The sequence below is a fragment of the Calypte anna genome, chromosome Z, assembly GCF_003957555.1.
Source record: "Calypte anna isolate BGI_N300 chromosome Z, bCalAnn1_v1.p, whole genome shotgun sequence".
Taxonomy (NCBI): domain Eukaryota; kingdom Metazoa; phylum Chordata; class Aves; order Apodiformes; family Trochilidae; genus Calypte; species Calypte anna.
Genome location: NC_044274.1, coordinates 9,063,383 through 9,079,705, shown reverse-complemented (window position 1 = coordinate 9,079,705; position 16,323 = coordinate 9,063,383). Strand labels below are relative to the sequence as shown.

At 39.5% G+C, this 16,323-nt stretch overlaps 1 protein-coding gene across 1 annotated transcript in view; it reads left to right on the top strand.

Annotated features, from left to right (window-relative positions):
* LOC103532472 (protein hinderin) overlaps window positions 1–13,914 on the top strand; it is a 100,816-nt gene extending 86,902 nt beyond the window's left edge. Inside the window, exons 6-7 of the mRNA XM_030467382.1 lie at window positions 11,311–13,831; window positions 13,871–13,914. Of these exons, the coding sequence (XP_030323242.1) occupies window positions 11,311–11,524 (214 nt within the window). The 3' untranslated portion in view covers window positions 11,525–13,831; window positions 13,871–13,914. The remainder of the gene's footprint in view (window positions 1–11,310; window positions 13,832–13,870) is intronic.
* The last annotated feature ends 2,409 nt before the right edge of the window (window positions 13,915–16,323 follow it).

The window sequence follows — 16,323 nt, the reverse complement described above, 5'->3', positions numbered from 1 at the left end:
TTCTCTCCTAACTTTTCTACCATGCACCCAGCTTATGAACAGAGAACAGCAAGACTTTGTTTTTTTTCTAATAAATATTCTTTTTAAAATCGAGCCTCTGACTGAACACTTCCCTCTCACTACTTGGTTACTTCTGCCCTTTCTCTTTTTCTCCTCTTCCTGCCAAGGGACTGCTAGCAGGAGCACAACAGCTATCATCATGGCCTTGCTGTTCCAGGGATCAGGAGCTGGAAGGTGTTTGCATTTATCTCTGGAGTGTAATTCTGACTGATAGGTTCTTATCAGGTTTGCCAAGTCCATCCATCCAATTGTCTATTTCTGTTTTGAAGACCAAGCAACCATAAAGTTGAAAACCGTGTTGTATTTTTGGAATCTGAAATTTCAGACAATGCATTTATGAATTATTTATGGGAAATGTGTTTTCAGTAATGTGTGGCATAAAATGGAATGAATGCGTATCCATACTTGCCCTGAACTCTCCAAAGTGCACGCTAATAAACAGAATGATAACCTACCATCACTTTTGCCCTGTAAGATTTACAGTGCAAGCACTTTTTATGTGGCTTAATTCAAGTCAGTTTGTCAACTTAAGGCTCCAGTGTTTTGTTTTAAAGTACAACTTGGTGAATGATTTTCTCTTACTTAAAGAAATCTAACTGTGTTCTCCCCCCTGTTTAAACCAGAATTAGTGTCTGTAATTTTTTCTAGTCATGCTGGCACAAAGCCATACTAAATTATGCTTTAATTCACAATTAGAAGGAAGTGGCAAGTGTGCAGAGCAGCAAACTTCATTTAAAATGTCCATTATACAAGATCATGATTCTACAGAATGATTAAGATATTGAAGAAGAATAATAAAGATATCTTTAGGGTTTTGGCCATTTAGAAGCACTGGGCTTATTTAATTTTTTTTTTTTTTTAAAACTCCTTGAAACAGCTTTTTCTGTAATGACAGTAATACAGGACTCTATATTATTATAACTTGGTGTTTATTGGTATCTCAGTTGTCTAATGGTAACTTGTTTTCACTGATATAACTGACAGGGCAGAGATAATTAGGAAACAGAAGAAAGTGTGCACTGGATTTTGCTATTAAACACTCAGTGCCAGAGTAGAAGAAATGAAACTGACAAACAGGAAGATCTTAGAGATGCAGAGGAAGAGTTGGTATTTAGGTGCAGCAATTGACTGTATGTAAGTTATTACACCAGGACAGAAAAAAAGAAAAGAAAAAGGTAAAATAACTAAATTCCAAGTGTTTGCTGAGGTATCTCATTTCAGGTTGTAATATTGAGAGTTTGCAGTACCTGTTCACCCTGACACAACAAATGGCTTCAGTCGGGGAAGAAACACAGCCCCAGTGAGCCAGTGGAAGAACATCCACTGGCTTCCATAGGGTCATAATTCCACCCCAACATATACTTAAAACTACTGCTATCTGATTTTGTTCCTCTGCTCAATGAGGTTTTAAATCTTGCATAGCTAGTAGCAGTTCTTGCCACAATGGTTAGAAAGTCAATGAAAGCTCACAGTTCAGTAACTAAATGATGAGATAAGAAACTTTGGAATCATAAAATGGTTATAAATGCTTGACCTAAAGCTATGCAGATCTCCCAGTGACTGTACAATTGAAGCAAAATGTTGATTTATTATTGGGCAGGCTGGGAATTTGGACTGAGCATGTGAAAAAAGTCAGATTGCTAATCCATATAAATGTTGATGGGCTTTACAAACTGGATGTCATGGATTTTTTTTTTCCCCCAAAGCCACGCCCCTTAAAATTGTTTTGTACTTACTTAGTACCCACATAGTTCCAAAAGCACACTAAGAAAAATAAATGAAACATGGAAAAGGGGCAACACTGAGACTGGCAGTGAGGAAGTGAAGAACTGCTCTGTGACTTATATATGCAGCCTTTTGTCAGAGGCATTAGTACATGACAAAAGAAAGAGTATGATTTAAAAGATATTTCATAAAATTGGAGTTTGCTTTGAGGGAAAAGGACAAACTTGTAAAAGCAAAAAATCTAGAAGAAAGGCTTTTAAGGCAGGAGAAGTAGGAGGATGAGGTATGGCAGAAAAGATGATGACAGCTTAGTTTTGGCCCAGAACAATAAGGGGTGAAGATCTTCCTGAAGATTAGCTGTGATGACAGAGTGCTTCAAGGGAATAAAAGCTAAGCATGATCTGAAGTGTAAAGTTATTATGTAATATCATAGAAGAATCAGGGCCCCAGGTGCTGTACATATACTGAGGTTCATTTTCTGATCTGAAGAGCTTTCAGACTTGATGAGACAGAAAAGGGTGTGTGGGAGGCAAGAGAAGGACAATACAAACAGAGTGATTGCAGAGGTGGTTGTTAAAACTCCATGGTAGTTCTGTGGTTCTGTAATTTCTTTTTTTTTTAATTCTAAAACTTCATTCTAAATTATTCTTCTGTCACCGGGAGATCTGATTTAAAAGGTTTCTTTACTTCTCTGCACTCATGTCTTTGTTCATCCACCCCTTCCAGAATTACAACCTTAGTTATGCCAGTTCTGCCTGCAGCCATACCTTAAAAGAAATGATCTGGGATTTTTTTGTTGTGTTTTTTTAGCTACTAAAACCACACAGGCAAAAACAATGAAGAAGCCCTTTCAGCCCTGCCAGTAACATGGCAGGAGGGTCTGAGCAAAAGGGCAGTGAGGAACTAATAGGAAAGGTTGAGTTATCAGGAGCAAAGAGATTGGCTAACTGAGGACTGGAAGCACTGGGAAAGAAGTGTGGACAGGTGAGAAAGGCAGGTGTTGGTCTGTGACTACTGGGTAGGTGAAAATGGCCTGTTTGTGTAAAAGGGAGGAACAAAGGCAGCAGTAACTCATATTGCAGTAATGATAGGTGAAGCCAGGATGAAAAATGAGGGAGAAAAGTCTCTTACCAGGCCTGCCTTGGGGAAAAAGTTTTTTGAGATGCTTTTGCTGGACCTAGTGTCCTTTAGTGTGCTAGCTTTCCTTGATATACAAAGGGCCAGGGTCAATCCATCAGTGCTCAGCCTCTTCCTAAACCAAGCCCTCTTTAGCTCTTTACTACTGTTTTTCACACTGGCTTGGGAGGTTCATCCCATAACACAACCAAGCATAGCTCAGTTTGGTCAGCAAAGATGTCATGTTTACTATTTTTTCAGATTCTGTCCAGGTTCTCCCATGCACAGTCTGCAATCTCTGATTCCATTTTCAGGAAGGTCTAATAATAATTTTTAGCAATTGTACAAAATGAGGCATTAAGTTCATATGTGTTGTAGGTCCTGAAGCATATAGAGCTATGTATCTGTGTGGTGTGTCAGTACATACACACGAGAGAGGGACTTGCAGAGGAGTGGAGCAGCAGCAAAAGGGCCACAGTCATCCAAGTCCACACAGACAAGCACTGCATGAGTGCTGGAGGAGCTGGTCTCCTCCCTGCGTCTATGTAACCCCACCAGGGGAACGTGGTTCTCATTTCTGGGTGATCACATACTGGAAAGATGTCAGAGATCGGAGGAGAGCAGCAAAATCTGTTGCTCTGCTAGAGGTATTGATTTATGAGAGAAGATTAAAATACGTGTGGCGCAGATAAATGTTGACTGAGACTGGAGCAGAAGGGAGGAATATAATATTGTTCAAATACTTAAGGAGTATTTACACCAAAAATGAGACAGATTTCTCAGTACCATGATAAATCTCTAATAGCATGAAGCCAGAAGGAAGAAAATCCTCTTTGTATATCTCTAGCTGGCTATCAGAAACATATCCCTGTTTGTGACATGTACCTTTTCCTCTTCCCAAATTCTTAAGGAAAAACCCAAGGAACATTTGCAGCACTTACAATGCGATTATGTTTTCCTTAATTGTATGCTATATCTTTTCCACTGGACTTTGACTTATCTATTTAGACTGTGCTGTTTTGGACAGAAGCTGCTCTTAGACGCATTGGTCTCCCTGATCCTGATCAAGGCCCTTTAGGTTATGCTGTAGCCTATAAATAAGTAATAATGGTAATGATAGTGTGAGATATATTTGGTTGTGGAATGGCTTCCCAAGGAGAATAGCAAGAGGCTGATTGTTAGTAGCAAATGTGAGGAAGCACACTATGGGGAGCAGTTCTCCATCAGCAGGGAGATGGCTGGATGATCTAATAAGTCTTTTCCTTCTCTAGGTTATGATTCTGTGAATACTGCCTCAGAAAGTTCTCTGATACTGTAAGCTCTCTATTACGTGGGTGTGGGTTTTACAGCACTCTGGGAGGCTCTTGCTGAGGACACTGTAAATATATTCTCTTTTACATTGTGTGATGTATTTTAAATAAAAAGCTCAGATCTTTTTTTAATTGCTTTGAGATATTCTGCAGTCTGATCTTTTTCTCTAAGAATTAAGAAATTTTGAGATTCCTTTGGAAAATACAGACCCATTACAGACAGGAAGTATGTCCTAACCTGGACTTTAAATACATGTATATCACTGTTGAATTTGTTGCCTCCTGTATCCCACAGTGAAGTGTCTACTCCTGAGTCCAAACCTTCATGAAAGTAAAATGGGAGTCTTTGGCTAACTGGCACTGTCCCTTTGTCTCTAATTCTTGATTAATCTTGTTCATCCTTTTCATATTTCAGAATTGCACTTTTTTGTGTTCTGTATTTGGCATCTTGAGACGCAAGGCATGGAAATATTCCCTGAGATTGTGTTTTATTTACTGAAGATACAGTTCACACATGAAAGGCAAGATCCTCTGTCTTAACTTGACTGCAAAGTCAGCTTCTCTTTCTCAGCTTGCATTTTCGGTCCAACTAGTCCCTAGTGTTCATTGACGTGTTTATCTCAGGCTTACTGGGCCACATAGTGTGGAGGTTAAAAAACCTGGCTTATGCTCATGGAAAATACATGTACAGAGAATGAGAGACCACAGCTCAGATCTATGGAGCCTGGAAAACTGGTGACACAAGGAGGTTCCAGTGGACATTGGTGTTTCAAAGGGCCTTACCAAGGGCCCATGCCAAAGGTTTTTAAAGAAACCAAGTATCTGCAGGACTGGAGGAAGAGTCCTTCCATGGATTTTCTACTGATTAAATGGTAACAGGCAAAGGGACTTAATGTTCATTTTTCATGCAGAAAAACCAGTGTTGAGGTCCCCTAGGAACCCACTGAGCTGGTTCTTCATCAGTGACCTGGAGCAAAAAGTAAACTGCAAAATCTCCTGGGTGACCTAGTAGCTTTGTGGATGACAGTAAGTTCTTTGAGAGACTGAAATGCTTTGTCAATAGCAAGAAACTCCAAAAAGGCATAAAAATGAGTGGACAAAAAAAAAGTAATTTGTCTAGGGAAGAGTCATCAACATGATGCCTATGTGATACTAAACTCAGAGCAGCTGGTGATGATTTGTGATCAAAAGCTTCCCAGACCTTCCCCAGAAGCCTTTCTGTACCCACATTTTGATTTGTGTTTTTGGTCTCTGCTTCTCAAGTGAGACATGGTGGGAGCTGGAAAAGGTTGCACAGGACAATTAAAATGATCAAGGGAATTAAGAAGCTGCCATACAAGGATATACCAGAAAGCTTTTACTTTGGAAAGGAGAAGACTGCATGAGAAAATTGTCAGGGTTTGCAGTGTTGTGATGGGAAAGTTCAGAGTGCAGCTGTTGTTGACCAGATCCCACCATGTGAGGGATCTAACTACAGTCAATCCTTTAAAAACACTTGATGACACTAGCAGGATATCAGATTAAAATGGGTGAACAAAAGTATATCTTTCAGTAGCAAAGAACTTCTTGAGTTTGCTGTCGCAGGAGATTGTGGAAGCAGTATGTTGAAAAAGGAATTAAATTTGTGGATGACAGATTGATACATGGATGTTGAAAGGATGAGCCAGGGGCATAGTTCTAGCATCCCTAATGCAACAATTCTGGATGCACAAATAAAGATGTCAGAAAGTGCCAGATGGACTCTTCGATTTGGTAGAGTTCTGCCCTTCCATCAGTAGAGCCTGGGTTAACTTGACTGATCAGTCAGCACAGCCAGTTTTTCCAGATAACCTCAGAATACATCACTAGTGTGGTGTCTTCAGGTTTGGGGTTATTCAGCTCCTGAGGCCACTTCTTATCTGCATCTGTATTTTCTCTACTTTGGGTTGCCCAGTTAGTTCCATTTGAGTATAGATTTGATATTTGCTTTATGATAACAATAAGCTCAGTTTCCTTTTCTGTAAAATGGGTCTGTTCCCGCGGTCTTGAATGTGTTTTTAGCTGTATTTAGGATTTGTAAAGTGCTTGGAGGCAGGCAGTGTTTATGAATACAAAATAGTGTTAGGCTTTGTACTTGGGCACAGTGCTGTACTGTAATTCAAAGGCAATTCATGTAACATTAGTAAATCACTTTGAACTTTATGTTCAAAATATAAGCAGTAGTATAAAAATAAACCTTTTTTATTTCTTCTGCTATATACAGTTAAATAAAGTAAGCTCATACAACTACTAATCTCCAAATCTGTATTACCAGTATGCTTTGTGGAAATGCCATCACCTTGCAGAAGAGACATTCTGTGGGTTTTGTACACACTTATGGTTGAAGAATAAATTTCAGACACTGTAAATGAAAAGATGTCTCTGAACATAGTGATCAAATAATATCTGCCATTGCTTGTTTAAAGAGATATACATATATCTCACTGCCAGACTGTTTATGACCCTAATAAGTTTTGTTATTTTGCCTCTTAGGGAAATTCCTGCTCCTCCAAATATCAAACTTGTTTGGGGTTGTGCGGTTTTTTTTCAGAAAGGAAAAAAAAATATTATCAGGTAAATGGGACTGTGCAATATGAAAATACAATATTGTAGCTTAAAAATTGAACAGCGTGTAAGAAATATAATACATTTTATCATCAATGAGAAGCAGGCAAACATTAAAAATTCAATGACATGTCCCAAATGTCTGAATTAGTAAGTGAACAAATATTCCTGTTTGGCCAATGGATGCAAGGATACTCTGTGCTTACCTTCAGGTGCACCATTTTTTAGGTACTGTACATTGTGGGACTGTCTGAACTCTGATGGCCTAGTAATTTTTATTAAAGAAAATAGCAAGTGGTTTCAGGTGATTTCCCAGCAACCATCCTGGGAATAAGTGGTCTTATGGTTCCCAGAACATCTTTGCATTTTTGTCATAAAAATGTGAGTCTTACTTCAGTTGGGAGCACAGTGCAAAGTAAGAGGCACCTGTAGATGTTCAGAGAGTTGTGTTCCTGTTGCACAGTCAGTGAAACAGAAATACCAAAGAAGGAAGGATTGGGCTCTGTGCCAACCTGTGTTTGTTTTTTCTGCTGTTTTTAAAATGTGAAAGCTTAATGAGCTGTTCTGAACTGTAATGCTTTCTGATGTTTCCTGTTACCTTAGTTAATTTTCCATTAAGAGTTTATAAACTCTTCTAGATACTTAATCAGGAGCCAATGATGGAAGTTTGTGATAAAATTTCCAGAACCACTGTGGTGACCAAGGGGCCAGATTTCCAGCAGCCTGTGTTATTTGTAGAGAGGAGATCAAGGGATTATGGCCAGAGCACTGTGCAATGCCTTGAGTAGGTCAGGTGTCTGCACCTACCTGGATGCTGGCTTGATTCTGGTGCTACCCACCCCTCAAATAGCTTGGGTATCTCTGTGCTGCCCTCTGAGCCATATTTGGAGTATTACGTTCTACATTAAAAGCAAAGTTCAAACTTCTTCATTGAAGGAAGTGCTTCAAATCTTACTTCTGTTTGCATGTGGCCCTGCCTTCATCATGCTTTGTACACAAATTCTTTGTTTCCTCTCCCAGTGGAATTTTTTTTTTTTTTTTTGGTCCTTTATGATGAGATTATTTTCATCAAACTTTAGCTGTCTAAATAGTTGGACTTCTAGTACAAATTTGGAGAGTAGACTTTACAAATTTTCTTCTCCTGTGATTAAACATGCAGACACTCAGGCTCATGAAAGTTAGATGAAAAAATACACACAGAGGAAGTGTCAAAACCAGTCTTAGAAAAGAAATTGTTTTCCAGTCTGTTTCCAGTTGACTTTCCAACACTGGCAAATGTACTAAAAAGGTGAAGACAGGCTGAATTATCACCATCCTTAAAGGGACAGTTTCCCACCTCATTTTCTTTCTGTTGAGGGGGCAAAACCCGTAAAAGAAAATGTAAGTATCTAGCACCAATGGGACATATGGTTGCTTGGTTGAACATCTATACGTAAGGAATTTCTGTATGTGGCTTAAGGTACAGTGCTGATACTTCTGCAGAACATTTGGGAATTTTTTTTCTCCTTAGGCAGCATGAACAATACAAGAGCACTCCTCACTCTTAATTTGCATTTAAAGAATATAGACTATGAATAAGCCAGATTTGCCAGATCAGTTTTTCTGTTTGAAATGTGAAATGTTCTGACTCTTAGGTGCATGGTTCTGCAGCATTGACTTTACAGAAGCCACTAAATAATATAATGATAGTAACAGTAATAATGATAACAATAATAATAATAATGCCTAGTTTTATTTATGCATTAAGCATGGAATTCATATCCTGGTTTTAGTGAAAGTTGCATTTCAGTATTTGAGCATTCTGACTGTGTCTCTTTAAATATTTGGATACAAATAAATGGTGAAAAATTGTCTGCAAGCTTCAAACCATTCTAGGTTTACTCTGTTGCCTCCAGCCAGATGCTGTCTGATGTTGCCTAGACAAACCAGGGCAAACCATTATCCTGGGATTAAACACTAAATACCTGCAAGGAGCATTCTCTTTATCAGATAGTGCTCTGTTAGCAGAGTTCATTCACTTTATTGCATATATAACTGTGGTGTCAAATAGACTGATTTACAACACCTGGTCTTTTACATAATCTTTGCTATTTGCTGTGCTTGTAATCTGCCAAATCATTTAGTCTTCCTGATAGCAGAAATGCTGTAAAACTTAGATAAACTTGCAGAAGAAATGAACTTGAAGGTACTGCTGAAATCTAGGGCCTGCACATTTGCTATAAATGCACTGGCTGGTTTGGTTTCCCCCTCCCTAATCTGTGATTGAATGCGGCTGCTGGAGAAATTGAAATTTTATGATAGCACTACAGTCTAGGGAGATAAGCATTTGTATTCTAGACTAGATTAATCTAAAAAGAAGTTTTAGGTGTGGCTAATGAAACCAGTGTGTATATTAACAGGGTTTCTTTGGGGTTCAAAGCATCTGTGTATATCTGTATGGAGTTCAAAACTTTCTATACATGAAAAGTCTAATACAGCTGTGTGCTAGTTCTCACTATCACTGTGGCTTTTTCCATCTTATGTTGGACCTATCTTTAATGAGTTTCAGTTTTACTTTCCAAATGCTAATACAAACAGCAGACCCCTCTAAAATGGTCTTGCTGGGCTACCCAAAACTCCTATGTTCTGAAATGTTTGGTTAGAGTAAGTGTAAGGCATTACATTTGAGTAGGGTTAGCTGCTTACATAGTCCAACTGAAAGAAAGCTAAAACTTTTTTGTTTGTTTGTTTCAGTCTCTCTTTTATGGCCATTGAGGTGATTGGAACAGATAGATAATAGAAAGGCACATATACAGGCTTAAAATGTGAAAAATAAATTTGCAAAATGGTGTTCTGATTAGGTGAAATGCAAGCTAGTACATTCAAAGGAAAAAGAAACCATATATAGAGGACACAGCCCTGTGAGGCAGTAATATTGAATTGGACTGTGTTAGAAATTATGGCAACCCTCAGACTGGAAGAAACAATGGAAACTGAAGGAAATATAAGAGATGTCTTCCCAGGCAGCTATAGTGTCACTCCTGTGGTTGCCATCAACATCAGTATTAATCCATCAGTACCACAGTTAACTCCTTTGAGCTGAGAAAGTATTTCTGTCTCTCAGACATAACTATGTGATACCTTGTCATTTGTGGTCAGTTTTGTGATGATGGGTGGGACATAACACTCACCACTGGAGCTAATGAAGGATATTTTGCATGGCATTGCTAATTTAAGAGAAGGAAGTCCTGATGCTGCTGGACAGCACGGCTGGTATGGGAAATACATTGGCTGTTGCTAATCCTAAATCAATAAACTGTTGTGAATATTTGTAGTTAACAGCTGTTTTTCAACAAGTCTGAGTTGACTTAGTTGCTTAGTCTTCCTAGACTCCCATTGTTGTGAAAATAAAACCAGAGGCTTTTCCAGTCAGGACTCCAAGCAGAAAACGGAAATGTTTCCTCACCCAGTGGGTGAACTCTGTCTTACAGGAAAGGCATTCTGTAGAAACCATCCAGCTACACTGATACCTTAGGCTGAATGCTGTGAATAATGCTCTCTGCATGGAAGTCATTGAATGCATGCATTATTTTGGTGCTGGGAACATGGGACAGGTTGGTGCTAACAACAGCATGGAATAAAGAGGTAAAACTTTGGAGAACTTTGGGGTAAAACTCCTTGAGTGATATCTCTTAGGCTGGAGATCAGCCTCCTTGGGGAAGCAGTGGAAATGGTATTGTTTAAGGCATTTAAAATTGGACAGGATAAAATATATTGTAATGATCAATCCTGTGCTGGTATTTAGATCAGGTCTTGTCTCATGTGAATAGGCAGTCACTCTCTGCAGGAACTGCCATTATTCAGTGTGCTTTAGCATCTAACATTGGCTTACAACCTCTCTCCACATCTGTACTCACACTTAAAAGGACAGCCTGACTAATGCTGAGCACCTCTGCCTTCTCTCTTGGTTCCTGAGCTGTTGGTTTCATATTGCCTTGCTTAGATCATATTCTTTCAGTGCTTCCACCAGACAGACTCCATACAGTGCATAGAGATTTACAGGAAGCACGTGTAGTTTGTGGCAATAATAATAAAGTCACCTGCTATTTTCAGATCCCTGGGAAACTAAATCAAGTGTAGAGGTCTGTTCAGAAAAGTGCAGCATGTATATAAGTCACTTTACCATTACCTGTGTGGTTCTGTCTGCCTGGTACCTATTCAGTGTGTCTGGCTGTCTGTCTCTGAGGTCTCCCATCAGTCTCCAGAATGCGACCAAGACATTACACACCTCAAATGCAAAAAACTGATGGAACAACTTAAAATAACCTGAGCACCCATGCTTCTCTTGACTCTTTTTCACTACCACTGTTGACATTCTTCATAGTAACCCATACAACAAAATATATTCTGTGCTGGTGGCCAGCATCAGACAAGTGTATGAATTATGAAGGCAGGAAGAATTGAATTGTATTGAATTCCTGTGTGTTGCTGTCATGCTTAATGGAACTCTGGGGGTTTTTTTGGTGTGTTTCTGTAGGTATGAAGCCTGTCACCTTGATGTGGTTGAAGCTATGAGTCCTATATCTGCCCCAGGACACCTCTGCAGAGAATCTTACAGCAGGAACAAAATGCAGACGCCTCGTCATTTGATCCACAGGCCATCATCTTGGTACCAGATGCCTCACAGCTCCAGAAGCAGAGAAGATGAGCTGAAGGAGAGTCAGCTCCTCGAGGAGATTTTCTTCATTTGACCTGCCTCATTGGGCTACAGCCCTTCTGTAGAATTTTTTAGGTTTTTGTATTGCTGATTTGTTTGGGTTAAAAGTACCATCTTTAAATTATTGAAGTGGCAACTGCTTGTCTTCCCTGTACTAAAACAAAGCTAATTAGCATTCAGTTTCATTTTGGGTTTAGAAACCATGGTGCAGGAACTTGGTTGTGGTAGACCAGTCAGAAAATGTAAACTCTTTTTTTCTTAAATCTTTCATGTGCCAAGTAATCATTCTAAAATAGAATTTTTTTTTATTCTACAACATATTCTAATAGATTGAAGTCACAGTTTTGCCAGCCTCATAACAGAAGTATATTTCATTATTGATTTTTATCTCTAAAGCAGTTTGCCAGAACTGCCTAACACTCAAAACCCACCACGTTCAAAGTAGATTATTTTCTAATTAAACAAGCCTGTTTAAAACCTGGCATATTATAAAGGTACAAGCACTTTAGTACTTTTTCCACTGATTTTATGATCTACTTTATCCTTCGACATTCTGATATTTAACACACTGGGTTTTTAGGGGATGTATCATAAGCTCAACTATCCAGTGTCTAATAACATTAATAGATGATGTTGCAGCTTTATATACTCGGCATCCATTTGAAATATATTCCTCTTTAAATCAGTGCTATTTAACAGAGTTTATGTGCTGGGTAACCTAACCCTGAAATATCTGAACACAGTCAGACATTTTAGTGGTCCAAAACCTATCTGATGTGCTTTTCAAGATGAAATATATAGTAGTGGTAGTATAAGAACAGTCTTAAGACATTTTCACTAACTTGCACTATTTTGATCCTGTATCCAGGCTCCATTGTAAATAAGACAAATCAGTAATTATTTCCACTAGCAGCTCTCAATGCACATTTCCCTGCTGGCTTTAATTATTCATGCTGTATCTATTTCAGTTTATTTAAATGCACTTCCATCTACTGCATGTACTTGGTTATTTAAAGAAAAGTGCCGAATTGGTAAAAATGACTGCAGATTACAGGATTAATGGTCATTTTCTCCACAATGCAGTGTTCTTATTTTATTGTAGCAGTAGCCACCGGCATGTGTTCCTAGAAATATGAGGATAAAATACTCATTTTGCACGGTAAAATTGCAGTGAGTGAAAGGTAGAATTGAGCCACTCTGGGCAAGTTCTAGGCCATCTGCTCCCAAACACTACTTTGTGGGCCAGTACAGCTTTTCTGACAATTCTCTTTAGGCAGCCCTGCTTATCTTAACGGGATTGAGTTGCTGTACTGATGCTGGGGGTATCATGACTTGGCAGTGAGGGCTGTGGTGCATCTCTGATGAGAGCATCAGTGCAGGGTGTCTAACACCCACCCCTGGCAGTGCTGTGCTCATATGGCAAGGAAATCAAAGCAGAGTGGAGGGGAAAATGAACCCCAAGTTACTCCAAGCTGTTTCATGAAGGCACAGTCTTAATCACAGGTTAGATAATAGCCTTTTCCTGCATCCTAGATGAATTTTAAAAGCTGCTTGGAGGAGTTTAAAGGAGGGCAGTGGTATTAGTGTACCAGAAAATTACTACTGTAGAAAGGCCCTGCTTGGTCTTTCCTGCTGTCAGTGAGGTATTGCTGCTCTTTCCAATATGTCTGGCTGCTGTTGAATATCCCTCTTGTTCTACTCCCCCTTCTAAGGCACAGGTCTAAAGCCCCAAAGATGTAGTCTAGGCTTTAAGAGCTGGGTGTAGCTTGTGGGGAAATATCCTCCTTCTGTTGGGTGAGTAGTCTGCTTCTTTAAGATGGCAGTGAAAAGGAAGAGTAAGGAATAGGAAAATGTACAAGAAGCAGCAGAAAAACTGTGGAAATCAGTGAGGAAAGGTCCATCATATACATCCTAAGCTTTTTCGGTTGTTTTTTGGTATTTTTGTTTTATTTGGGTTTTGGTGGTTTTTGTTTGGGTTTTTCTTTAGTGGAGGTGGGAGGGCTTAAGATATGGCTTTTGTAAAGGAACAGATCTCCTACTTCAGCCCAAAGACTTCTCTTCTCTTTTCCAGTTTGACTGAAATTTTAATTGCCATTTCTACTAAGTGCTAACTGACTTTTTGAAGTAGTGGAAGTACACATCTATTTCTTGAAAGGTACCTTTGTGTAACCAATTGAGAAAACTGCTTGGGAGTATTCTGTTCTATGGTTCTTTGTGGGTGCCAATATTTAACTGCTTTAAGATTCCTTGTGATTCATTTTGTTCATTAAAGTTATAATGTTGATGCCAAGTTTTGAATCTATATTTTAGTTGTAACTCTTTAAAAAAGGGCATTGTCAGGGTTATGGGCTTTGTGCTTAAGGTGCTGTCCCTCAGTCAGAGCTACACAGGAGGAATACCTTTTATGAAGCCAAGAATTCTAGAATGAAGGTGATTGAAATGTCTGTGAGATGTGGACAAAGAAAAAAAGCTATTAATTTGGTAGCCCCTGTGAAAAATATTTTTTTATAATGCTGGCTTTTACCCTAGTTATCAGCAGTATAATAGAAATAGTGTTCAGCAGTCAGTGCAAGCAAATATATTTCGCCACAAGGCACTACAAAGTTGAAGTTATTAAAACATTTATAGCCTTAGAAAAAAAAATCAATGGTTGTCAAATAAGAAAGGACAAAATCAGTAGTTGGGACTGGGAGGGGAATTGTTTTCCATCTGCTAAAACAGTAGAGGAAATGCAAAAATTAAACTAGCAAAAGCAATCGCTTGACAGTGTCCTTTTAAGTTTAAACTCCTGTATTAGGAAGCTGCCACTGGGGAGTTCTGCCAGCTATGGATTGTTTGTCCAGAGTGTTCCCAGCTAAATGTGCTTCATCTACACATCAGGCTGTGTTTTACATGAGACTTTGTGGAGCTACATAACTTCTGCTGAGGCTCCTACTCGTGCCTTCTCGTTGTGTTCTTCCTGAGTGGCTCATACACAGCCATTTGCTGAGCGTTGCTTTTGTGCACCTTCCACATCATGGACCTGTAGCAGTCACACCCTTCCTGCTTCCAGCCTCTCCATTCTCACTGCTGAATCCCATCTTGAGTCTCTATTTATACATCAGAGTTCTCAACCTAATAAATTGTCCAGGGGTTTCCTTTAATCTTTCAGACTTCTGTTTATTTTAATTATCTCCTAGTTTGTTTTGTGCAGCTTAGATATCGATTCTGCACCTGACTATGTTACACTTTCCACATCATCATATCGTGCATATTCTGACTCTCCAGTTTGATAAGGTGGGTGAGGAACTGTGTTTGGCTGTGAGAAGCAAGACCTCTTTTGGAGCATGAAGTGAGGGGAGGCCTCAGAATGCAAAAGAGAAGAGGAGGGGGTCAAAAATATTGAATTAAACAGTAAGGAAGAAAGGGTGCAGGTAAAGGGAGGAAAGGATGAGGATTTAAGGCTGAGAGCTCTACCAAAAGATGACAAAAGGTATAGGCTGAGTGAAGCTGAGCCAGAAGGTACAGATGAGTTGCTAAAATACAGTAAGTTGATGAATACAATTTTATACTTATATCCCGGAGTGAGAAATATCTTAAAATTCACAAAAAAGGCTTTGACTCCCCACTCCTTTTCCAAATCACATTGCTGCATTTGCAGAGCTACTGTCCAAAGAATACCTGGTAAATCAGGAAAAGAAAAAAGTGACCTAACTTTAGCTGCTTCTTTTTACAGTAGCTAGGCAGGGAGGCCAGAGCATCCGGACGTAGAACAGGGAATACAGCGTAGAACCTGGGTATAACTCAGGCTTGGACTCAATGTGGTTTTTAGTGTTGCAGGAATTTGAATACGGGAGAAACACGGAAAACAAAATTTGCAGTGATCCAGTGAGCTATGGAAGTTTGGTGTTAAGGAAGGGCTTATATATGCTTAAGAAAGAGTGAGCCTGACATATCTGAAAGATATCCCTTGAAAGCCCGCATGAGCCCAGGGTTAAACTCTAAAAGTTGCCGTGGAGATTTTCTGAAATATGACCTCCAGGCAGTGTTTGCATTTGTACAGTCTGAGGGGGAGAGAGAGCACAGCCTGGTTAGTTAGAAACCTCCTTTTTCACCGTTACTAAATTTATGAAATTGTGTGCTAATTAGTGTATGATTTATAAATTTACATAACTGCATGCTACATAAGACAACATGGAATATTCAATGAGGTGATTTAAAGCAGCAAAAGCACAGAACTCCACTCTAAATGGGTGGCTTTCCTCTGGAAAATGGCTCTCCTGATCCATAGCTGTTCCCTGCATCTCTGGAAGTCTTATCTGCCCACAGTGGCCATAAACCTTTTACAATGCTGTTGCTCCATGTAGCTGCTAGAGAGTAGGCTGCCTGGACTGTCTTGGGCATGGTTGTGTAGCGAAGCTTTCACTGCTGTCCTTGAGGAAGGTCTTCAGAAGCACAGTTTGGCTAAAAAGGAGCAGGACACTGAACTTGGTGTGGTCAGAGACAGTGCTTGGTGACTCCCACAACTGGTCATAGGAGATGCTACTGCATTGCAAGGGCAGAAAGAAAATGGGGACATGAGGGAACTGGATTTGATTCCCAGGTATGGGAAAAGCCATTTTGCCTTTCTCCACAGCACACTTCGGGTTATGATGGTGAAGTATGTTTGCTACCACATCTTGGAAGGGTTGTGACTTATATTAGTGCCTGCAGCAGAAGGCACTGGACAGATCCACCAACAATTTGTCACTGAACTGTAAGCTGTCAGAGAAGAAGCATATCAGCCAGTAATTTCCATATAACAGAAGCCAAAGCTTTCATACTTCATATATTTTGAGGCTTGAAGGGGTCATT